The sequence below is a fragment of the Ptychodera flava genome, chromosome 11, assembly GCF_041260155.1.
Source record: "Ptychodera flava strain L36383 chromosome 11, AS_Pfla_20210202, whole genome shotgun sequence".
NCBI lineage: Eukaryota > Metazoa > Hemichordata > Enteropneusta > Ptychoderidae > Ptychodera > Ptychodera flava.
Window position 1 is genome coordinate 38,378,551 of NC_091938.1, and position 25,998 is coordinate 38,404,548.

Below are 25,998 nucleotides of genomic sequence, written 5' to 3' on the forward strand. Positions count from 1 at the left end.
AAAAATATATTCTAGCTTAAGTTATTCATTCTGACAAGGACCTGTATATCAGAGATGTAACAACAATACTGCTAAAATGCATCAAAAGATAAAAAGTTAATGGAGTGCTATAATTCAGCATTCCCTAACAATATGGAAAAAATACTTTAACTTATCTTTGCTACTTACCCAGGGTGATGACACACTGCAAAGTTCTTGTTGACAATGTCAAACTTTGAAGCAGCTATTCCATGTGTGTTCACCAGTGAAAACAAAAATGAACTGTAAGTGTAACATAAAACAAAACAAATCAAATTGTTACAATATTTATAAAGTAAAGTAGAAAAGTCAGGATAGAATGCTCAGCTACTTTCAATCCAATTGCACACACTATACTAATGACAGCCCTCAGAATGATGAATATACCATTACATGTATTGAGCTAATTTTGTGCTGAAACAATCACCCTCAAAACATCATAATTTCTACTACATTCATTTAATCAATATTCCATTTCAACTATGATGTTTGGTAAATACTCTAAAATACCATTAATTGTATTGAATTTACACACATATTGAACAAATTCTTAGATTGCTCTGACCAAAGAACATACAGAAATGGACCAATCACAGACAACCAATGTGAGAGACAAGATTCTGAACACTAACCTCCCTGAGGTGACATATCTGCCTCTAGTTGGCGTACTACTGCTCCATGGCACATCAGCAAAACCCCCACAGATACTACCATTGGTACCCTGTTGGAATAATAGCAAATTGATACAAACCTATTCATATATGATTAAGCATTAGAAAGTCTCAACATGAAATTTATGATACAAATTGGAACAATTGGAACTAATTTGGGATGATTGGATAGTGAAGTAATGTTGGTTTAATCTACATCTGCTTTTCTTTTTTGAGTTTATACACTTGTTTTCATGAGTAATTTGTAATACTGCAACATTCAGCTATAGGGCACCCAACACTTTTGAGAAATTTGAACATGAAGATCCAATTCTCCAAAATTAGTTCAAATTGCATAGGCTGTTCTTCTAGCTTTCATCAAGACATTGTACATGCTTTTTAACCCCTTGACTACCTATGGCGCCGGATATTTCCGGCGCCATATTGAATTACCATATACCTTGAGTGCCGGAAATATCCGGCACAGTTAAATAGGCGTATTTGTTTCGTTTTTGTCGCTAAAAATGCCGTAATTTCGGCACAGGCACGCAGCGCAACTAAGGTTGATGTATTCCGATCTGGCCAGAATGTGATTGCGCCCCCGTACGTCCGAGTATGGCCAAAATCCGGAAGCAAATGTCGTGACCCATGACCTCGACCCTGAAAGGTCAGGCTGATCACTGAAGCGTCGCGCTGATTGTTTACAGTTTTCAGAAGTACAGACGATCGCGAAGATGTTTATGGGTTTTTTTTTAATGATATGAAATGTTTATTTATTGGAAACAAATGATTTATATGTAAATATGTTCTATTAACAGCAATATTCGTGAATGAAACTAGAGGAAATACAGTTTTTTACTATAAGCCAGTGAAATTTTATAGCAGCCATATTATCAATATGACTGGTCACATGACTGGTCATGTGTTTGGTCATGTGATATGTTGTTCCCTAAAATGTATTTTTAAATATTGTGAAATATTTTTTGATAAATCATAACCATTTTAGATGCATGTTTCTGCAAGGAAGACATAAAGCAGGTGTTTACAAATATAAAATGTGTTGATTTTCAAATACAGAATCATGTCAGATGCTGATGTTTATGGTTCATTTACTCTGCCTTTTGTGAGAAAAATCTTAAATAGGAACATCTATAAATAAAGTAAAGGGTAGTTATTATTACATATATGTAAAGACAATGCCATGAAAATTGCAACTGTATTCAAATTTGCATCATTTTATGGATTCAAAACACGTCCTGATGCTTCAAATATTCATATTCTTTGCCAACTCTGGTCACATGACGTGTCATGTGATCAGTCACGTGATCAGGAAATACAAAATTTATGTATGAAAAAGTGGGAAATTTCATGCTGATTTAGAAAATATATGGTTTATTGGTACTTACTTAATTTTTACTCTAAGCAGTCTAAGCAGTGTTCATGCAATGACCACACCCCAGATTTTATCAATATTTACATAAGGGGCCTGGTATATAGGAATACATTGGTCTTGGTAGTCAAGGGGTTAAACAACCCAAAATGTTAGCATCATTTAACCCATAAGTCTGGAAAAATGGAATAATATGAATGTTCTTAAGTTCTTGATTGTTCCATCTTGAAATGCAAAAGGGGTGGCAGAAGGGAAGAATGACATGAGGTCATGACCTCTCACCTGGATTATGACAAATGTTGGTGAGTGTCCATCACAACACTGATGGAAATCACTGGATCTATAGCCATCTCTTGATGCTTTGTACAACAGCTTCCATTCTTGTTTACTGTTGCTGACATACCTGTAATGGAAATAGGGTTAATTGTGAAACTATAATATCTTATTCATTTCAGTCATTATAGCACTCACAACGCATATAGCAGCTAATCATTAAAACACTTGAAGCTCATTACATACTATTGTTTAAGTACACACGTCTATCTGAATATTTTTTAGTACAAATACTTTGCCATTCAGTAATTGTTCCATCATATCGTAGCCGGAAGTCTCTCCTTGTTAGTTGTAACTTACTAAAGGTAAAATGAGTTCATGACAAGAAACAGAACTGTCTGCACATAGCATTTGAATCCATATACATATTACTTCACTTGTGAAGCATAGGTGCCAGTATTATGTCGGCATATTAGGTGAGTGCGAATCTATTCAATATGAACTAATTTTGAACCAACCAATATAGTGACATTCATGTAAACTGCAGAAATGCACATTGAATTGTTAAAATTCTATGGTTGTAGAAGTGTCGTTCAATGTGGAGCCAAACTAGGATGAAAACAGTCAGCTGAGCTGAAGTTGTGTATTTCATGGACCCAGCACTTTGTTGCATGAAGTTGAAATTGGCCAGTTTGAAGGAATGTCATTGCTTACCAGTTATTGAGAACTTGTTGGTATTGAAAGAGATCGTCTTTCAGGATCTGAGATCCTGGGAAGAACTTCTTACATACTCTTGGTCGAAGTCTTTTATCAACATTCTTGTCAAATCTAGTGGGAACAGCAGCAAAGCGATACCTGAAAGAACACAAATTGTATCACTCACATATGAATACTTTACTTCTAACTTAATAAATCGACTACTTTTGCTGAGAAAAGGGAAAAATGACAACATGTTGCATAGTGCCACCAAACCAGCACTGAATGCATGCTTTTGTTTTTATCCAGTTTATATAAGTGAAAGCCTCATTGGCATATATTTCTGCGCTGTGTTTACCTAAAAGATATTATCAAATAATCTGGGAGATCTTTTAAATTCTCATTATTAATTCATATTGTCCTTGAAAATGTCACTATTTCAATCTTTGGTGATGGGGTGATGGATTTAGTCGTTTGAAATCAGGCACACATGCATATACTTGCAGTGGCCATATTTGAGTTGCAACTCCAAGAAAATTGTGTAGTTGTTTAAATCTACGATGTGTGTTTGTCATCAATATTTAAAAACATTCACACTTTTGTACATACTTTTTAACATACGTAGCATTTGATTTCAAACCATCACATTGAAAAAACAGATACAGCTAGTCGGGCTTTAACTACTGAAGGATTAAACAAACTATATTATAGAAATAACGGACGACAAGCTGACCATTAACATTTATTTATAGGCAAGGGTGAGAGGAAAGCCAAAAATTAATGGGCGAGGCTTGCCGAGCCCGTTAATTTGGCTTTCCTCTCGCCCGCGCCCATAAATAAACATTAATGGTCAGTGCGGAGTCTGTTATTTCAATTATATTATCAACAAACCCCCCAAAAACGTCAAAATTTGCAAAAATTTCCTGTGCGAATGACAACGGGGCCCCAGAACCTGTCAGTGAGTAGTGCGCGCTGCAAAAATTTTGCAAATCTGGAGATTTGTTTGAAAAAAGCGTCTAAACTTGGCCCACAAATGCTCCATTTTATTTTGTGGTTGATTATGATCTTTGTACAAATCACAATTTTCGTTTTAGCCGTAAAATTACTATGTTTACGATATTATTCATATTCACGGGCATGAAAACAAACCATTACTGTGTATTTGTGGGCAGTCACGTGGTGCAGCTCGACCAATTAAAACGCAATGGACAGGGCATGGTAATATAATATCCTATACCCCTTTCAAGTTCAGCGGTGAAACTGTCAAAAATAAAAGAACTGGATTGTTCTTATTGTGAGGTGGCAGGGTTGAGGAATTTCATGTTTGATGAATTTCACACATGTGACAGCTAACGCAACACATGAAAGAATATATGTGTGGTGTGATGCATGATAGAAATGAGATAATCCAACGGACACTAATCCGAATCAGAATACACAGAGATTTTACATATTGTATGGGTCTGTGTGGTTGCAAAGTTCAGACTGTAATATTAATTACTGTCATCACAGAGTTTTGTTCAACATAAAACACACACCTCTCTAGTGAGAGTTCCATGGGCACAGCTCCTGTAGGTTCCACTTCCTCTGCAAAGACAGTGCTATCAATCAGAAGCAACTTGACATGATTGATGACACCAGACAGATACTGTAAATAAAGATATAGTGTGAATTCTTGTAGGAGTAGAAAGGTAGTTATTTTCTCTGTGTCAATAGTAGAAAAAATAAGAAGAGCATATCTGTCTATTTCTTGCCAAGTAATACCAAGTTAATACACTGTCGTCCAATCTGTAATTTGTAAATGTATTTGAAATACGAAACAAGACCTTATGGTCAATAAAGAAACGAATTAGTTTGGATTCTGCATTGATATGAAGTAATGATGACTTCCTGCAATAAAACTTCACATTTTTACTCTCTATTTCCGATTTCTCTGCATAAAAATGGTGATTTTCCCGAAATAAACACCCAGAGATACTTCCTTTTGAATACTCTGAAAAAGAAACTTTGCATTTCTTTTTTGTTTTTTTCTGTCTGATAAGCCTCACATTTTATTGTATTTCAGTGCAGCACTTAAAAATTCCACAGATATGTATGATTCTTTTCAATTCTCCCTTGTACCACCACCGTCCCACAAGAAGTTTACATGAATTGCAAATAGCGCCCTCTATGGCCATATTACCTGACATGTCTTTCTCCTTTCATCATCTGTCCATAGATGTGCTGGTTTAGTGACGCCAGCTTGGTGCTTGGCCCAGTGTAGAACACACCTCCATACATCCTCCTCACACAGAGCAAACTGTAAAGAATGCATTGAGTGAATAGCAACGTTGGTGGCCTAATCAGACTATACACACTGGAATGTCAAAGAACTTTACCTAAAACTATTGATATCATGGTTAGTTTCTCATTCAGTCTCAGCATGTACAATTGCATTATGGATTCAAAATGAAATAGGCAGCATGAACGGTTACTAGAAATGGTTTGCTTTGTTTTGTCATAACATGCATAAGAGGGTGACACAAACATCTCTATGTCTTGTATCTTAATCATTCCATTAATAATTAGTTTACTTGTGATCCGACTAAAGAATCATTGAACACCATGTTGACTACATGTTGACTAGGAATTAATATGTATTCTGCACTATCCTAAGGTTTATACTTTGTCTTGAGCAATCTCAGAGTTTGTTGTGCATGGTACAGGCAGTCCTCCACTAGTTTACAAGTTATCAAGGTTGCAATCACATCAGGGAATAGTACCAGGTCCATACACTCATATCAAGGACCTTTTCAGTAATTTCCAGGAACTTTTTGAGGTACAAAAAAATTGCCAGTATCACTTTTTACAATATGTCATTTTTACATAACACTTTACATATCGTTATCATATCATGACCAATCATTTCGCAATTTACAAAAATTGTGAGAGGCATATCGATTTTTGAAATCCAAGGACTTTCCAGGAGCATATGGAACCTGATAAAAACGACATTACCATACTTCTAAAATCATTTATTGAATGATAACTCCAACTCTACATAGCAACTTATAGCAAAGTTTGCAAACACCTAACCTCTTCACTATCCAGCAACCTGAGGAGGCCCTCTCTTGACAGGTCTAGAAATCCTTTCGTCTTTACACAGTCCTCAGCGTTCTGCTCTATATACATGGCACATTTTTCCACCAGGCTGCCAGTGCTACTGGTCTCTGAATCTGGAAAGGAAAGAAAAGAAAGTACAGGTAAAACACTGCAATGAAGAGAACAAGAGATTTTAACCAGCTAAGATCATTCAACTCAACTCATTCTACAAGCCTGCATATACAAGCAATCGGATGAGGAGATCCTAAGAAATTCATTGATTTTCGGAAATTTTTGATCACAAATAGTAAAAATTGCCCAAACGGTGCAGTTTTGTCGAATTTTTCACATTTTGCACATAACTTATATATATCATTCCAATAGATCTTCACATCTACTTTCAAAGAAATCTGATGAGCAGCTTCAGCTGTCTATAAAAAAACAAACCAAATAAACCTGAAAAAAAACCCAAAACATACAAATATGCAAATGCCGGTGTGACATGAACGAATCTTACTGAAGTCAATCCAGGGAAACGCAATAGCAAGTTGCAAATCAATCAGACAAAGACTTTCAGAGGAGAATATTTTTGACAAAAAATGGGGAAAATTGCCCAAAAATGCAAATATGCAAATTCTGCCACAATCTGAACAACTCTTACTCAGATCAACCCCAAAAACCTGCATACAAGTATTAATTTCAAAGCAATGGAACTAGCAGTTTCTGAGGACAAGGTGAATGTTGACAGACAACAACAGATAATCCAGGCCTATCTGATAAGCTCTGCATCGTTGATAGTGGAGCTGACAATTGCATATGGCCAATGGCCACGGTAGAGAGGTATTCATTTTGTAGAGGACTTTTAACATATAAACAAGCGACCTAGCGGCGATATAGCTCCGCTGTATTTATGTAGAGAATAACTATTTTTGAGACATGTTGATGAAGAAGGGTGGAAATCTTTGATAGCTCGATGCAGTGGCCAGAAAAAAGTGGCTAAAATAAGCTGCAAAAATACAAAATTGAAGATTCATCATACTTTGAATGTATCACATAGGATCATCCCTCAACATGTCAACCAAAGCTATCTGATGAGTAGTTTTTGAGAATAAATTTTTTGACCAAAAATGGCAACAATTGCCTCCAAAAGTAAAAATTGCAGATTTCATCATAATTTCAAAAGATCAAATTAAGTTCATCTATAGAAACCTGTATACCAAATTTCAAAGCTGTTAGACAAGTACTTTTTGAGAAACGCATTTTTTGACCAAAAATAGGAAAAATTGCCCCAAAAATTCAAAATTGCAGATTTCATCATTATTTCAATAAATATCATTTAGTTCATCTATGGAAACCTGTATACCAAATTTCAAAGCTATCAGATGAGTAGTTTTGAATATACACATTTTTTGACCAAAAATGGCAAAAATTGCCCCAAAAATACAAAATTACAGATTTCATCAGAAATTCAATATATTACTTAGCTCATCTGTAGAAACCTGTATACCAAATTTCAAAGCTATCAGACCAGTACTTTTTGAGAAACACATGTTTTGACCAAAAATGGCAAAAATTGACCCAAAATTACAAAATTGCAGATTTCATCATAATTTCAATAACTATCATTTAGTTCATCTGTAGGAACCTGTACACCAAATTTCAAAGCTATCGGATGAGTAGTTTTGGAAATACACATTTTTTGACCAAAACTGGTAAAAATTGCCCCAAAATTACAAAATTGTAGATTTCATCATAATTTCAATAACTATCATTAAGTTAATCTGTAGGAACCTGTATACCAAATTTCAAAGCTATCGGATGAGTAGTTTTGGAAATACACATTTTTTGACCAAAAATGGCAAAAATTGCCCCAAAAATACAAAATTACAGATTTCATCAGAAATTCAATACATATTACTTAGTTCATCGATAGAAACCTGTATACCAAATTTCAAAACTATCAGACCAGTACTTTCTGAGAAATACATTTTTTGACCAAAAATGGCAAAAATTGCCTTAAAAATGCAAATTTGCATATTTCTGCACAATTTGAACAAATCTGAAATAGATCATCCCTAGGGACCTATGTACCAAATATCAAAGCTATCTGACTGGCAGTTTTGAAGAAGATTTTTAAAGATTTTTTTACCAGAAATGACAAAAATTGCCTTAAAAATACAAATATGCAAATTTCACCACGATTTGAACAAATCTGACTGAAGGCACCCTAAGCAAACTTCATATCAAATTTCAAAGCAATCGGACAAGTGGTTTCAGAGAAGAGATTTTTTTTACCAAAAACACCAAAAAATGCCCCAAAAATACAAATATGCAAATTTCAACACGATTTGAACAAACTGAAGTGAGGTCACCTTAAGTGAACTGCATATAAAATTTCAAAGCAATTGGACTTGCGGTTTCAGAGGAGAAGGCAATTGTTGACGGACGACGACGGACGACGGACGACGACGACGGACGACGGACACGACGGAAATCAACCTATTTGATAAGCTCCGCGTCGCTGACAGCGGAGCTAAATATTACAGGACTGCCACAAGGTGACCACCAAATTAGGTAACAGCTCTGAAAGATGACCACTGTGACACATTTGACTGTATATCATTAAACACTGACCAGCATAAACAAAACATTGAGAACTACTCCAAAGAGAAAACCTTTCAAAAATATTAATTGTTGAACTGATAACATACCAGTATACTAGTACTACTGATCAGGGTAGATCACTTTTTTTTTTTAGATCAACATAACATTTCAATATGTTTCTCACATTAAATCAACTTAGAAGTCCTTCAACAAGGCTTTTACACTGTACTCTAAGTTTTTGAAACTGATAGAGCAGCATGAAATAAACCATTCAATGCTCTAAGTTCAAATATAGGATGGACTACATGGTGGAATACTACAAGATTCAACCCTGGTATAGCAGCAGGGATAGAAGAAATGCTATGCACCTCAACTAAATTGCTGTTACTTCAATCTCAACCAGAAAAATATGAATATTTCTGATCAATAAATATTTTATTGACATAAATGTCTGGGAAATTTGGAATTGAATCACTGCATTTGTGCCAATTACAGACTTCAGATATTTTATTAGATCAAACAATACAGTTAAGGCTGAAGACCCACTGCCTGGTGTCATAATTTCTTGTGACAAATTGACTCATTAGCTGCGACCTACTAGACATGAATATGAAGTAATAGCCCATGGGGCAAGAAATAATTAGTCTAAAGTAACGATAACAGCAAATTAAGCATGCAATAATGACATTGCTCAGTAGACCGTGAAATCTTGTTGTGATGTATGCACTATTCTCTCAGGAGCTATGATCACATGCATGTATTCTACGCAAACAAAAGATGTATACTGAGATCACTGCCCTCTACCAAGTCTGAGATATTTTGGAGGTCGTTCACCCCTACAAAATTAGACAGATTTGATTATGAATCATTGTAATATTGTTACATGGCTGGCAATGGGTTTATGAGTCCGCTGATTGATGTAGCAGATGATGTCCTATAAAGTCTATAGTGTGTGTTCAGTGGGCTTGGAAATATGAATCTCAAGTACAGTGTATGTATTTCAAAAATGACTTTGAACTTGGCATTTAGATCTAACTGTATGGATTATGGATGAGTTGAATCGATTATTTATATGTACATGTTGGGCAAAGTAGCCTTACTTTATTTGAATTGAAACGTGATGACACAGAAAGATGTATCCAATCAGAAAAGGATATTATTATAAAAGTAACTTTCAAATTACACATGCTGTGCTAGTAAGGCTGACGTTACACTGTGTTGTACATACTCTGTATCTAAATATCACTCCAATGGTGATTGCACTTTGCAAAGTGACATCTCTGACACTGACTGGTGTTGATTTTCACTAGACAGAGCTTGTTCCAATCTTGGGATTAAAATAGTGAGACGATGATACTTTGTAACTTGGCTCTTTCAACTTCCACTGCATGGATGGTAAATTTATTCATGATGAGTCATATTATTGAACCAGTCACTCGCTGTCCAATATTTTTATAATTCCTTAATACTGTGTCAATGGGTCAAGCTTCATCTTTGCTAACAAATTACCTTTAAGACGCATCACAGTCCAATGCTTTACTACAAAAAATCCATAAATGCCACTCAAAGCTGGTCAGGCGTTGGCGATGGATTTTGCCAATTGCCGGTATGCGGAAATCACAGCCATGTAAAAACCACAGTGATGATATTGATTGGGTTGTCAAACTAAAATGAAGAAACTGATATCCTTTCAGATGTCTCTGACTTTCCCTTTCAGGTTGGAGATTTGGTTACCTTCCATGGAAAGAATAGTGAAACTCAAACATTGTATGTATATCACTCTATCTAATAATACTTATCAAGAGAGATTATTTATAAATGCATATTACACTGGTAGACACAAATATTGACCATCACATAACACACGTCAGATTCTCTTACAGTCTGTCTGTGGAGAATTTTTTTCATTAGTAAAAAAATGTTGGTGGCTCACGACTGATGTAGGGATACAATTCACAGATGGTTAGTCACCTTGGCCTTTTCAGGGTTAAAATGTCGGCATTCCCATCCAGGGACCCCGTCATGTTCAACGTATTTAATACCTTTTATCTACAGTCAGCATCAGTGTACTCACCAGGCTGTGTCAAGACGGAGATGTTTCAATTAGCGATGGAGACAGTGTCGACCGGCAGAAAATATGCCTATCACTGCTCAAAGTAGAGGTAGGGTTTTAACGTGCTGATAAAGCAAAATGTAATTCTTTTATTGAACCAGTGTAATGATTTGCCTTGATTGACAAATCAGTTTAACTAGTTTAAAAAGTTGTGCTCTCGGGGGCGCACAGAAGACTCTGGGATAATTGTAGCTGCAAGAGCGTATGAGTCACTCTATATTGATTACACCTGTCATGTTGATAAAAGCCAAGCCACACGGCAATTCCGTCTGACAAGCTCTCCGATATTCACTAAGTCTAGACGATATGATGTGTTGGATTTTTTTTTCTCCGAAGCAATTGACAAAAAACCCTAACTCAAAGTACAAACCATACGCCTCGAGGCATTTGTCTTCCATGCATGCTCCAAGAGTTTAGTAGCCTAGGGAACACATCTTTGAAAATCGATGAGTGACATTGCAAAGAAGGGGCTTGTGTCTATTCTTTACATCATACTCCCAGACTGTCAAACACATCTACACAGGCCAGCCAGTCTTTACACAAAACATTCATGTCATGTTACTGCCATTTTACATATAGAATATTTCAAACCAAATCGACTAGTTATATGTAACTAAAGAAAATATGCAACTGGAAATTAGGTCTGAAAAAATAGATCAAAAATGGCAAAATGAATCACTCTACACAGTATTAAAAATGGCTTACTTATAACAATTTTCTGAAAAGATCTTTTGGAATACAGGGATATTATCAAAATGATGGAGCCAAATTTTTGACATTTCTATATAAACATCATCGTTTTTCATTCACGACATTGATTACCTCATGAACATTTCTTTATAAGAAAGCATTTCATCAAGCCTCATCATTTCAGTAAGATCAACTGTGCTGAATATTTTTGAAAATAGCAACCCTTCCCTGGCAGCTTTGCAATACCATTTTATGCATACTGTAGTTTAGTTCTTCTGTTACAAAGGCCATACCTCTTATATTCCAGTTATCAGTTTGTTCTTTCAGGCAATAAATAACTAAATGAAGACAGGGTTGATTTCCTGTATCTTTCATAGCAAGCCTGTAGTGAGACATGTATCTTGTACTGGTTAGAAGGCGTGGGGTGACTAGCGCCCTCTAGTGACAATATTCTACTGTTTCTCACAATCACTTGCTTGGTGTTGCAACCCTAACTTAGATGGATCATTATATCACATGTGAAACCTTGATATGTTAAAAATCAAAACTTTTCTACTCTTGGAAAGGGAACATAAACATCAATATTTCTAAGATTTTGTTGGAATATTGCAGAATAATAGGAGAGCAAAGTCAAATTTCAATGTAGTGTACCATTTTCTTCATGTGTCTCAACAATTGGTTTGTGAATACATGCAGAATAAAAGAGCTTCTTTGCAATTTTCTCTCTTATTGTGATGTGAAAAACTGGCAAATACAGGCTGGTGCACTTTTTCTCTAGTCAGACATTCTCGATGCCAATGGAAAATACAAAATACCGTGTGAATCACAGAGATGTGGCTTTGTTACAAAAGGATGTGGAGAATGAACACAGTGTGATGCCTGCCTATGACCCTGAGAGTGAATCAAACCAATTTGGATATCTTTTAAGTGCCTAAACTAGGGCACCTCCAAGGGTGGCTCTATTCATGAGTCTGAAAACAAGAGTACTTCATTCAGTATTTGTGATTTCAATGTGTTGCCTGCCACAGTTCTCAGAGTATCTAAGTCCACGTGATACAATCTACTAAAAACAAGTCATCGTTGATGACACAGTCCCCACTTGTTAATGGGTACTTTGATTACAGGTCCTCAGAGAGGATAGAGTCCTCTTCATTAGGTCTGTGATAAAAATACTGTGATAAAAATACTTTTGAATAAATTCGCTTGATACATGTCTGAGTTCAGGACATGAAAAATCATAACAAAATGGCCGCACAGCACTATATTGAATCGTATCACAAAACAAATTAACGTGCATATGTATGACCAATCGTATCACAAAACAAATTAACGTGCATATGTATGACATTGGTCAATCTCCTTTTACCAACTTTGAATAAAATCGCTTGATACATGTCTGAGTTATGGTTCTGGACATGAAAAAACGCAATAAAATGGCCACACAGCGGCCATATTGGATCGTATTACAAAACAAATCAATGTGCATGTGTATAACATAGGTCAATGTCCTTGTACCAAGTTTGAATAAAATCGGTTGAGATATGCCTGAGTTATGGCTCTGTACATGAAAAAATCGTAACAAAATGGCCGCACAGCGGCCATATTGGATTGTATCACAAAACAAATTGATGTGCATAGCTATGACATTGGTCAATGTCCTTGTACCAACTTTGAATAAATTCTGTTGAAACATGCCTGAGTAATGGCTCTGTACATGAAAAAATCATAATAAAATGGCCGCCTGGCGGCCATATTGGATCGTATCGCAAAACAAATTGACGTGCATATGTATGACATAGGTCAATGTCCTTGTATCAACTTTGAATAAAATCGATTGAGATACGCCTGAGTTATGGCTCTGTACATGAAAAAATCGTAACAAAATGGCCGCACGGCGGCCATATTGGATCGTATCACCAAAAAAATTGAAGTGCATATCTATGACATTGGTCAATGTCCTTGTATCAACTTTGAATAAAATCAGTTGAAACATGCCTGAGTTGTTGCTCTGTACATGAAAAAATCGTAATAAAATGGCCGCCTGGCAGCCATATTGGATCGTATCACGAAACAAATCGATGTGCATCTGTATGACATATGAAGTAATCCTTGTACCAAGTTTGAATGAAATCGATCCAGGCATCTCTGAGATATCTGCGTGAACGGACGGACGGACGGACGGACGCACGCACGCACGCACGCACGCACGCACGCACGGACATGACCAAACCTATAAGTCCCCCCGGACGGTGTCCGTGGGGACTAATAATACTATCTAATTTACAGCCATTTTTATTTCTTCTTTCTGATACCAGTGAAATCCCTTTCACCAAATGTACCAGTATTGGGGTTGTAATCTGCTAAAACTACATAAAATTGGTAATATCACATTTATTTTAGTCTCAAAGGTACATCTTGTTCCAAATCGAAAATTTCTGGCATACAGTAAAGCCTGTAGTTAATTTTGTTCACACTCTTGTAGAAAAACCCTCTTTTCTCAAAGGCAGAAACCTAGTATTTGCACAATTCAAAAGAGTGCAATGCCTTAGCTATTCACAATGTCACAAAATTCAAATCATAAAAGTGGCTGTTCTATGCAGTCCCTGGGGATATGTTGATTTTCCAATTTCTGCATAAATAAAGCAAATCTTCCAGTAGAAACCATAGATACAGGACTTTTCTGTTATTGTCTATGCATACCATATTTATTTTTAAACAACTCCGAAGGTAGCCTAATCACAGTGTTTGTATAAATGATTTCCTATTTATAAACTGTTTGCAATTCTATTATTACACATCCAGTAGGGGTGGTGTTGTGTGAACATGGAAGTCAATATTTCCTAACATGAAAACAATAAACATTACTTATCAACTGTCATGTATTTACACTGTAACTGTTCATTTTTTGCCACCATTCACCGTGACTTTTGACATATTGTCCATTACTATAGTTGTGTTTTTTTAGAATCAGTTTCTTGTTCTTCTGGCAAACCATGACACAGTGTCTAGCATTCAACTTTGTCAACACAGCCTGTGTCATGTCATATGCTGTTGACAACTGAGATTTTCATCTAGACTGGAATTCACTCATCAACAAGACCATTGTTTATTGTCACGATGCTTTGTGTTCACAAGCCTATACAGCATACTACTGGTAATATACAGGTATTAAGGTGACCAGCCGACGAAAAGAGAAATATAAACTTATTTTATGGAAAAAATAATTGAAATTTCAAAAGTTATAGCAATTGTTGCTGTTGCGCTTAATTATTACTTCACAACAATAGTAAGGATTGAACCATTGTACTTTCTCAGACTCATGCAAAGCAATAAAGTTTTCATGAAACTCAAATGGTTCTTTTACACGACTTCTTTCATCGTAATTGTTTTTTAATTTCTTTGTGATAAGTCTCCTGGTTTATCATCTTTCATAATATAACCAAACTATATCAAAGTATACATAATTCAGAGAATATACACGGTTATTTGTCATCTGAAAAATAGCCTGCAACGTTTACCCATTTACTTACATAGTTTTCTGTCAAGTGTCAAAATCAAAGCATTTCAGTAGGCTGTAAAAGACATCACAAAACTAAACAAAATAGAAAACTCCAAACATCCTAGAGCTATGGTGCAGTGTCCAGACTCACAGTGCACATGGCAGAACAATCTTTTCATTAAAGCCTTCATTTGCTTGAGAACACATTGTTGGACAATGTGAACATTCCTGGGTGGGTTTTACATGTACGTACAACAACAGAAAACAAGTTGTTTCAATGAACGACCCAAATTGGCGAATTGTTCTCTCTTGCCATTCACTTGTTTTTTCGCGTCAAGTGAGATAAAGGTCAGTGCATGAAGAGTCTGCTCTGTGAAGGAAGAGTCAAAATGTGTTTTTGTTTCAAAACTGATCATTTTCATATAGTGACTGCATTGTCAGGAAAAAAAAAGAAAATAGACAAAAAACTTTTGTTTGTTTTCTGATTCATTAGTGTAAAAATATAAAAATCTATCACCTGCCAATCATGTTTTCATGTACTAGTGCTGATTATGCTCTCTCTCTCTCTCTCTCTCTCTCTCTCTCTCTCTCTCTCTCTCTCTCAGACTCTCTCTCTCTCTCAAACAAACAAACAAACAAAAAAAAAATCTCTTTAAAAAACTAAGTACATCACAGTTATGGCAAAAAACATAAGCCTTGTAGCTTTATATACCAACAATAGTCTCTACATCTGTCTATCCTAACAACAGTTTTTCTTTAAGACTGAATGGCATTTTAACAAAAATTTTGGCTTTGTACGGGCTGTTAAAACTCCTCCCTCCCCCCCCCCTCGCTCTCTCATAAACAATATTTTTGTTTGATTCAACAAGTATTAAATCATTCACACATTCCCTGTCAATAGCCCAAAACATGCTGTTACATGTACTTTTTAAGTACTTTAATAATTTGGACAGATGATACTCTATTTTACACTCTGGGAAACATTTACAAACCATGCAAGTAAGAAATGGGTCATCTTACCAAAATCTTTCCAATCTTCAACCCCTTCTCTATAAATGGTATGATCTAGAGACTGCTTAAAACTGGGTTGATCCATTACAAAATGGGGAAGGCAGGTCTGTTTTATTCTAAATGCAAAGTGCTAACTGCTTTGGAATGTTTTGCAAATGATTCCCTGAACACACAGCATGGGTGGTAACAATTTGAGTGCTGTAAGTCTCCAAAACAAACAATGAAGTGTACTGCACGGTTGAGGGACTTACTTCTCTGGTATGGAATTTGACCAATACAAACAACTATGCGCATATTGGGAGAGTGTTTTTCCCAACGCATGTTGTGTGTGACAAACACTTTCTAGGTGAATGCATGGCTTCATATTTGCACTATAAAGGATACAAATTAGGCATACACTGCACTGATCAAAACATGTCATCGGCCACACTGCCTCCAATATTCAACTCAATTCAACCACGGTCCTCTGGCGCCTTCTCTAATAATTATAGGTGGCGTTGTAAGTGGAACATGTACAACAAGTTTATTGTGTGAGATTGGCAATGCCTAACTGCTTTACAAGTGATATCGAACTCTGAAAAACTGCATTTCAAAAAGTGAGTGCCACTTGTGAATTTCCTCATCTCCAATGAACTCAGAAAAACTGTTTCATTGAAACTTTGAAACTGTGCAATATTTGTGAATATGACTAACATTGAACCCTTTGTTATAGAGCTTATTCTTGCAAAGGAACTAATTGAGTCTTGTTGCTCCTGTGGAATGCTGTACAAAAATAACCTCTGAAAAGTGTAACAGGTTAATGCAAAACTAACTTTTATTTAGGTTAAGTAAAGTCTCTGCCTTTCCTATGGGATGTCTAGGTATGTGAAAATTACAGTAAATGTTGGCACAACAAGACCATTCTTGATTCCTCTGGGTCACACAGGTGTAGCTTTTAATTAAAACATCCTTTACAACTCTTAACTGTAGATGCATGACCGCAAATGCAAACGTTTGCTTTCACACAACAACAACACAAACTTTCAGCACGGTTCACTGAATACGGTCAAATATGGAAGCAATGTCCCCCTCACTTGATAGCTGGGGTAAAGTCTTCCTTTGGCATTAGAACACATTTTATCAAGTAGATAAGAGACTACAACATATCAAACCTTCACAAGACACTTTTGTCAGATGCTACGTAAACAAGTTTGAGATCTGTCAAAGTTAACAATTTCTTATGATTGGAATGAACCATAAAGGTATTCTCATAAGCAAAGCTTGGATAATCAAGTTAGATCAAGACTAAGTGAAAAATTGTCTCATTAAGGACAGATGTTAATCTTCATACATAATGAGGTACTATGAGATGTTCAATATTGTATCTCAGGTAACACAGTAACTACACATAAACACAATCATCTAGTAAAATTCTCAATGCTGGACAAATAACTTCCTATGTACAGTGTATGAGCTATATATTGAACTTTTATATATGTAAGCTGGTAGACCAGAGAATACAATACTGTACAATGTCTCGGACCAATAGTGAGAGAATTTGCCCTAAAAATTCGCATCAATTGAATAACTTGAATGATGTCATCCCAGGGAAATTTCTAACCAACTTTGAATGATATTGGAGTTAAAGATGGATGATGACCATATAGACAATCAACCTATCTGAATAGCCCTGCATCACTGACAGCAGAGCTAATTGATGACATCACTTTAGCAAATCATTAAGTGACCACCTTTTTGGTGAAATTTGCATTTCTCTAAAATCTTTCGGTATTCATTTTAAAAATTCATTCAAGTAGAATCTATGAAGTTGACAAATATTACGTAAATCATTGCTAAACTGTTGGGAAAAGCCTCAACTGCAACATTTATTACATGACCAGAACTAGAACTTCTCACTATAAATTCAAATACACATTTACTTCAAAACTTCTAACAACTTCGGATGTTTTGCAGTCTTATTACCATACAATGATTTGGCTTAGCTGTCAATAGGCCATAAAACCTAGGCTGATCATTGACAAAAGTTGACTTGCAAATTGAAATTTTGATTCCGATGTCATTACTAACTGGTTATTCTGGTGACTGAGTTGGAAATATTCCTATCCCATTTTGGGAAAAGTTATTTATAAATATTTGGGGACACTTTGAGATCAACTGTCAATCTCCTTAGAGGGGACAATAGTTATATGATGACAGTTTTATGATATTTTCATCTTCTACCTAAATGTATGTTGTAATATAAAGTACAATCGTTCTATCACAATACAATGTATAGAAGATGATACCAATATGTCATTGTTGACAACGAATACTGGTTTTGAGTGAATACAGTGTTCAACAATATATTAGACATAATATACAGAGACTTTGTGGGCTGGTTAAAACTTGGCAACTAGGCAATAGACCAAGAACCTGTACCTTACTTTGAGTGCATATACTGGAAGATAGACAAAGCTGTAAGTTTAATTATGTAAATTACTGAGTGGATGCACACAATGTGTACAACATTGAAGTGACAGAATATAGTAGACAGTGTACTTAAGGTAAATACTTTAAGGAAGTTAGGTGTCATAAAATATAAACGGTTTGTGACCCTAGCCTTTGTGCTGTTAACCTATTGAACTTACAGCATACTACAGCAAGCTGTTTGTGTGTTGCTGTGCAATTAGTGTCGTTACTGCATTATCAAACATCGTCAAAAGCAGAAACCTTGTAAATTAATAACTGCAAAATAATGGTTAATCAAATCATTTTTAGTTTGCGATAATCAAATTTCACAGGAAAGTTGCTGTATCTTGTACAATACAAGGTCATGAAGGTTGTATATACCTAAGATGAAATTCAATTTGTCTCTCATGGAAAAAGACCACTTAATGCAATGTTACTATAAATTGCACCAGATGTGAAACTTCTATGGTTTGTTTGCGTTATTAATTTTAAGAAAGTATGCAAACACATCAGTACAAGACACATTCCCCTTTTGCAGTACATATGTATTGTCATATGCCAAACTGTGGTGAGTAAATTATTGCTGAATTAATGAAGGAAAAGGACAGACAAGATAATTGTAGTTTGAAATAAGGGTGGTATTCATTTTGAAACTGAAAGTTTATAACTTTTCTTTAAACTTTCCTCAGTGAAAGTTTTAACCATTCTCTTTCATGATCAAGCATAAAAATCAATGATCAACCTCAAATTTTGTTACCAGAGAAACAAATTATCTAAAATTTACTGATATTTACGATTCAAAGGAGCAGCTATTTCTATGTTGACTCTATGCGGAAAAATAACATTTTGGATTTCACAAAAATAAGACAATGAATCGGTTACAAATCTGTCACTACTGCAATAACATAGCATTAGCAAAGTGGGAAAAAATATTTCTGTAATTTTTCTTATTGTTTATGTTGTGTTTTTTGAAGTTTCTTATTGCCCTTTGTAAGTTTACTCCAAATTCATATCAAATACCTTGTGTTCAACTTAGCAATACTGCCTGTAGTGTACAATGTCCATGTGTTATCATTGTTGACAACCGACTTCTAGCCTTGACAAGAATTCATTTTTCAATAGAACCATTGAAAATTTCACACAATACCGAGTACATATCCAAGGCTACAACTTTACATCTCAACATATTTTAGGAAGAAGAAAAAGATAACATACTTGTTTTCTGAACAAAAATAATCAAAGTATTATCTACAAGTTATGATTACAGACCAATCAAAGTAGTGAAGATTTTGTATTAGCATGGACGAAAATATTTATCTAGATATTATATATCAAAAGATCATGGTAAAATTGTTCAGATTTCATAAACCACATCACTGTCACATCAAAACACAACTGAAGAATCATATCATTGAAAATAATGCAATCAAAACAATGGTATTGTAGATGGAGATCAAACCCACTGAAATAGGAAATGCTTCTGAGAAACGTAGCTCACAAAGTCTGTACATAATTTTGATGGGACATTGGGAAAAAGATGCAACAAAGTGACTGTTGCTTGAAGCAAAATTTTAAATGTAAGTTGTCCAAATGCCATATAAAGTTGAAATCTAAAAACATATGAAGATTGTCTGGTAAAAATAAAGCAGTTCTCAGACTGACTTTTACTTTCAGTGGGAAAATACAAACAGAACATTTACCAATAACCAAACCTACAGACTGAAAGAGATATGAATCAGGCTTGTCTTATTAGTTTTGCTCTCTGGCTCAGATAAAGATGTATTGTTCTAATACAGCATCTCGCTCTTGTGATCATAAGATTGTTCACCACTACGCTATATGCCAGTGGTGAAAAAACCAGCAATATAGTAGATTTTTCATATGACTGACCGTAATTTTTGTAAAGACATGATGTCAAGTGGTCAGTTTTCTGAATAGATAAAGACTAAATTCAGCAAATTCCCAATTGCATTCAAACCCACCGTGTATGGTTCCTATTTGCCTGGCAAAGACATCAGTTATCTAAACCACTCAGCTTTCAGTCAAATTTATCAGAAATTATCATAAATATCAAACTATTTTTCTTTCTTGATATTGTGGATCTTTACTGTCATAAAATTCAAACTGGTGTCACTCTTGGTTTTTTTGTTTTTTCGTTTCATTTTATTTGCCTGTTTGTTTATTGTTTGCACTAAATGGAATGCTTCTGTGTCAGATCAATAATGGCCAGATAATAAAAATGTTAAAAAAAATGTTAATTGAAAATAAAATGCTTGGACTGCTGACTAACTTCTTGACATCAAAGATATATACATGTCACTTTGCTTGGCTTTGCTTCAGAATTCAATTAGAGCCAAGAACTGTACAAGAACTGACAGACAAAATAACATTTTTTCTCTTTAGAATTGTCTGACAGTTGCAATTAGCCCAGGGCACCTACTCTTCCTCATTACCGCAAAGCAGCCAGAATTATGACCAACATTCATGATTTTGCCCATCGGCGTACGACATCACCAATTGAGGGGGGTTAATTTGATGAGATGCAGGCAGGTGTGTGAGACAGTTCCTGTCATAATACCCTTTCACGGAGTTGTCAATGGAGTTTAAGGTATTCCATTAATCATATTCAATATTTAAAATTAGATTTCTCTGTCTGTTTGGTTAGGAACAATCGGCGGCAGTGCCACTGTAGCAATCTCCACTGTCTCTTTCATTCAATATAGCATAGCATATTACAAGTTTGCTTGACTGTGTATCTTTTGACCGGTTTATAAGTTGCCCCCACATCAAAAATGCATAAAAATATTAATAATTCAGTGGTCCATTTACTGAGCGTAGCATTCAGTTGATGGCAAGTTGATCTGCGTAGGAGAGTTGCATCTGACTGTCATTAGCTTTTTAACCCAGTGTAAGAGTGCTCAATGGTTGTCTTTTCCCACACAGAATGCTGTCTGTGTATCCATTCTATTGAAGTGCAGCAACAAAAGCTATGCATCCGTTTTCAGTGCAAACAGAATGAAATGCCAGCTTTTCTCAGCACTGGTAGAGTGGAAACCATCTGCTTTTCTCACAGTACATGGTATACACAATGTGGGCTGATCGGAAGTCTTTCATGTCTACCACATTTACACATTTTCAAAACTCCCTTCAAACAAGCCACTAAATACCTCAAATTTTTTTCTCCATAAAAACTGCATTTATCTTGTTACTTTTGTTTCATATTTTAGAAAACCTTCACTGGTTTGGAAAGGCATGCATGTCATGTGGATGAAACATTTGGGGGAAAAAACAGCAAAGATGGTAGAAAAACTCAAAGAAACGTAATACCGTAAATACAAAGTGTCTTGATACCTGTGATGTAAATAAAATCTAACTATCCTTGTCAACACAGACATCAGATATCATTTCATAATAGTTGCACATATCGGTAAAACAAATATTAAACAGTGCTTGCATTATCAGATCAGTTTCTCTGTTACCACAGAAGTAAATGACGAAAGATTATTACACAATCTCGCAAGGCAATGCTAAAAATTGGTAGATGTAGTCAACAGGGAAATTATTTCTTGGCATAGATATGTTGATGACAATTAGTATTCTTGAGTTTCTGCAAAAGTTTTCTATGTCTTTGCAATTGATGCGCATTTTAGAGATTCACGAAGTCTTGAAGCTTCCATGACTGCCTGAGCAATTTGGATCAATATTCCTTCAAAGATAAACAAGTCATCGTTGATGACACAGTCCCCACTTGTTAATGGGTATTTTGATTACAGGTCCTCAGAGAGGATAGAGTCCTCTTCATTAGGTCTGTGATAAAAAATACTTTTGAATGAATTCGCTTGATACCTGTCTGAGTTATGGCTCAGGACATGAAAAAAATTGTAACAAAATGGTCGCACAGTGGCCATATTGGATCGCATCACAAAACAAATTGATGTGCATAGCTATGACATTGGTCGATGTCCTTGTACCAACGTTGAATAAAATTGGTCGAAACATGCGGATATGCCTGAGAAATGGCTCTGTACATGAAAAAATCGTAATAAAATGGCCGCCTGGCGGCCATATTGGATCGTATCACAAAACAGATTGACGTGCATATGTATGACATAGGTCAATGTCCTTGTACCAACTTTGAATAAAATCAGTTGAGATATGCCTGAGTTATGGCTCTGTACATGAAAAAATCGTAATAAAATGGCCGCACAACGGCCATTTTGGATCGTATCACAAAACAAATTGCCGTGCACAGCTATGACATTTGTCAATAAGCTTGTACCAACTTTGAATAAAATCGGTTGAAACGTGCCTGAGTAATAGCTCTGTACATGAAAAATCTTAATAAAATGGCCGCCTGACGGCCATATTGGATCGTATCACAAAACAAATTGACGTGCATATCTATGACATTGGTCAATGTCCTTGTACCAACTTTGAATAAAATCGGTCAAAACATGCCTGAGTAATGGCTCTGTACATGAAAAAATCGTAACAAAATGGCCGCCTGGCGGCCATATTGGATCGTATCACAAAACAAATTGATGTGCATATCTATGACATTGGTCAATGTCCTTGTACCAACTCTGAATAAAATCGGTCGAAACATGCCTGAGTTATGGCTCTGTACATGAAAAAATCAGAATAAATGGCCGCCTGGCGGCCATATTGGATCGTATCACAAAACAAATTGACGTGCATATCTATGACATTGGTCAATGTCCTTGTACCAACTTTGAATAAAATCGGTTGGAACATGCCTGAGTTATGGCTCTGTACATGAAAAAATCGTAATAAAATGGCCGCCTGGCGGCCATATTGGATCGTATCACAAAACAAATTGACGTGCATCTGTATGACATATGAAGTAATCCTTGTACCAAGTTTGAATGAAATCGCTCCAGGCATCTCAGAGATATCTGCGTGAACGGACGGACGCACGCACGCACGCACGCACGGACGCACGCACGCACGCACGGACATGACCAAACCTATAAGTCCCCCCGGACGGTGTCCGTGGGGACTAAAAAAATATCCTGAAACAAATTTCAAAAAGTCTTCAACGGTATTGATTTTCAGAATGAGCAAAATTTGACAGAGTGTGAAAATCCATGACAGCAGAGACAAGTTCAAGATATTGGAGAGAAATCAGAATAACACTTGTGTTTTGTGACAGGGAAACATTTAGCTGCTATGCCCTTTTCTATTGGAGAGCTAGGATAATGTCACAGTGATACAACTCAAGCTGTTACAAAGATGTTGAAATAAGACAAGATAAAATGACGCTCTGTACAAGCTTCATTGTCTCTGGAATGCCACTGATATCTTCTTTACTTAGTTTTTGATCACTGAAGAGTTAATCAGTAAATAAAATCCTCTCAATACAGTCTCCCTGTCCACGTAAATCCATTCACATTTGTTTTGTCTGGGTAGAGATTTCGATCTTAAAAATTGAAGACTTGTGCAGCACATTTACAGCGAGGCAGCAATTATCACCCATTATCCTGATAATCCTAGGACTTCAAGCAATTGACGGGCAGGCCATACTGACAGTTGCTATGACAACGACACTGCTGATCCAATCAGAGTGAGTCATCACCAAATGGTGAGAAAGAAACGATGAACACCAACAACTTCCAGCTGACGGGATTACATCCTCTTCTATTCGATAACATGTACCTTCTTTGCATGACAAAATACCATGCCTTGTGGCAGCTTTTTTATTTTACTCCACTCTTCTTCTACTTTGTAAAGGGTTATTAGCACAAATATTTATAACTAAAGTTGATTTCACATCTAGACAGGCTCAGTTGAACAAATCAGATTTCGAGCCCACAGTGATTTCTCCCAGGAATACTGCTGCAGATCTTAACTCAGAAAAAAGTTCATTTCACTGGGGAATTTTCCCTGCCTCTACACTCATTCCTTTTCATTTCCCTCAATGTTTTCATTTCCTGAATACGGCTAACCTTTGCAGCTGAGAATTCCACTCCTGGAAATCACAACTTAACTTGTGTCAAAGTGTCAAGAACAATGGTAATTTGTCAAACTCAACACAGGAACAACTCATTAGAATTTACTGTCAAACTTTTAATTCACTGAGTATTTTGTCAGCTAACTAATTCAATTGACAGTTAAACTTGTACACTGCTGACATGATTATACAGTCTTCTTAAATTCTAGAAATAACGTTCAATTTCATTTTACACCTCATTGGATGTAAAAACCATTGATGCTGTGGAGAAATACTGCAAGAATTATCAAATATCAATAACAGAAAATAATCATTTTAAAAGGACAATTGCTGTAGCTTTTGACAGTATCTTTATTAGTTCTCATCTAGAAAATTAAACATGAGGCATTTTGGCATAACTGTCTGAGAAGAACAAGAAAATACCGTATATTGCACAAAGAGAACAACGTACTGGAAAATATGCAAAGAAAATGTGTTTTACAGAAAAAGTGCATTTTACAGACAGAAAAAAATATTTACAAAAGATACTTAAAAAGTTAGATCCAAAGAAACTTTAATTCTCACTTTAATAGTTGATGGTAGATACTCCTGCTATGAATTATTATAAAGCAGCAATTGATCCAAGTTCAACAACTATGCATAAACAGACCATAAATGTTTGAAAAAGTTAATACCATTGTTAGAAATCTGTGAGATTTAATTTGTTTCTAGCCATCAGCAATTGATTTTGAGATTTAATTTTGTAAGGTTACTATATCGACAAATAATGAATAATACAGCAAAAACCTATATAATGTAGTCTTTGTTATCTATAGAACCAACAAACATCTTAACATCTTATTTTATTTTGCTTCCATGGACACTTTAATATTTCTGTTAGCTGTACACACTTTAACTCTTTCCAACTAAAGATCTCTTACTCTACATGCACATGTTGCAATTCTAGCTTAACTTTCTCTGCTGTACCTATATGATTGTATTTTTTGCGTCAAACAATTGCACAACTGTAATTTCACTCGAAATTTAGAAGGAAAATCTTTTTTTCAAGTTATGTGATTACTTTTATCTATGCCCCCAACTGAACTGGTAGAGCAACAGTTAGTTTAGAGTTGATGAGGTGTTTGGCATTGTACTGACATTCCTACAGCAATAACATGACTGACTGGCTGTGTGGCTGTATTTAGCTGCAAGATTTCTCTACCACTTGGCCGCCATCCGACACAATAGTTTCTAAAAGCTAGAATTGGATAATTCTGCCTTGCTCAAAAATACCTTGACTAACCAAGCTAACTCTGTGACAAAGGCCGACCTCTAGTATTACATTCCACTGCCTTTCACATCTCTCATTGTCCCTGAACACAAGATTGGCTGCTCATATACACTGAAACTTTGCATGAAACAAAATATTTGGACTGGTCTCTGAACACCAAAGAATAACAGACTCCGGCGATTGCTCCTGTGGTCCTGATCAAAGCACAATTTTCACAATCAGTCCCATCTTACTGCGTTGTACATTTTATGCATTTGGTCTCTACTATCAAAACTTTCAAATGT

The 25,998-nt window shown here is 35.7% G+C and overlaps 1 protein-coding gene across 7 annotated transcripts in view; it reads right to left on the minus strand.

Moving 5' to 3' along the window:
• LOC139144222 (BTB/POZ domain-containing protein 9-like) overlaps positions 1 to 25,998 on the minus strand; it is a 121,778-nt gene that overhangs the window by 4,661 nt on the left and 91,119 nt on the right. For all 7 annotated transcript variants that reach the window (XM_070714882.1, XM_070714878.1, XM_070714877.1 and 4 more), the window contains 7 exons: positions 6,103 to 6,242; positions 5,210 to 5,326; positions 4,566 to 4,675; positions 3,046 to 3,186; positions 2,341 to 2,461; positions 651 to 739; positions 169 to 261 (listed from right to left, as the gene is read on the minus strand). In XM_070714882.1, coding sequence (XP_070570983.1) covers positions 169 to 261; positions 651 to 739; positions 2,341 to 2,461; positions 3,046 to 3,186; positions 4,566 to 4,675; positions 5,210 to 5,326; positions 6,103 to 6,242 — 811 coding nt within the window. The remainder of the gene's footprint in view (positions 1 to 168; positions 262 to 650; positions 740 to 2,340; positions 2,462 to 3,045; positions 3,187 to 4,565; positions 4,676 to 5,209; positions 5,327 to 6,102; positions 6,243 to 25,998) is intronic.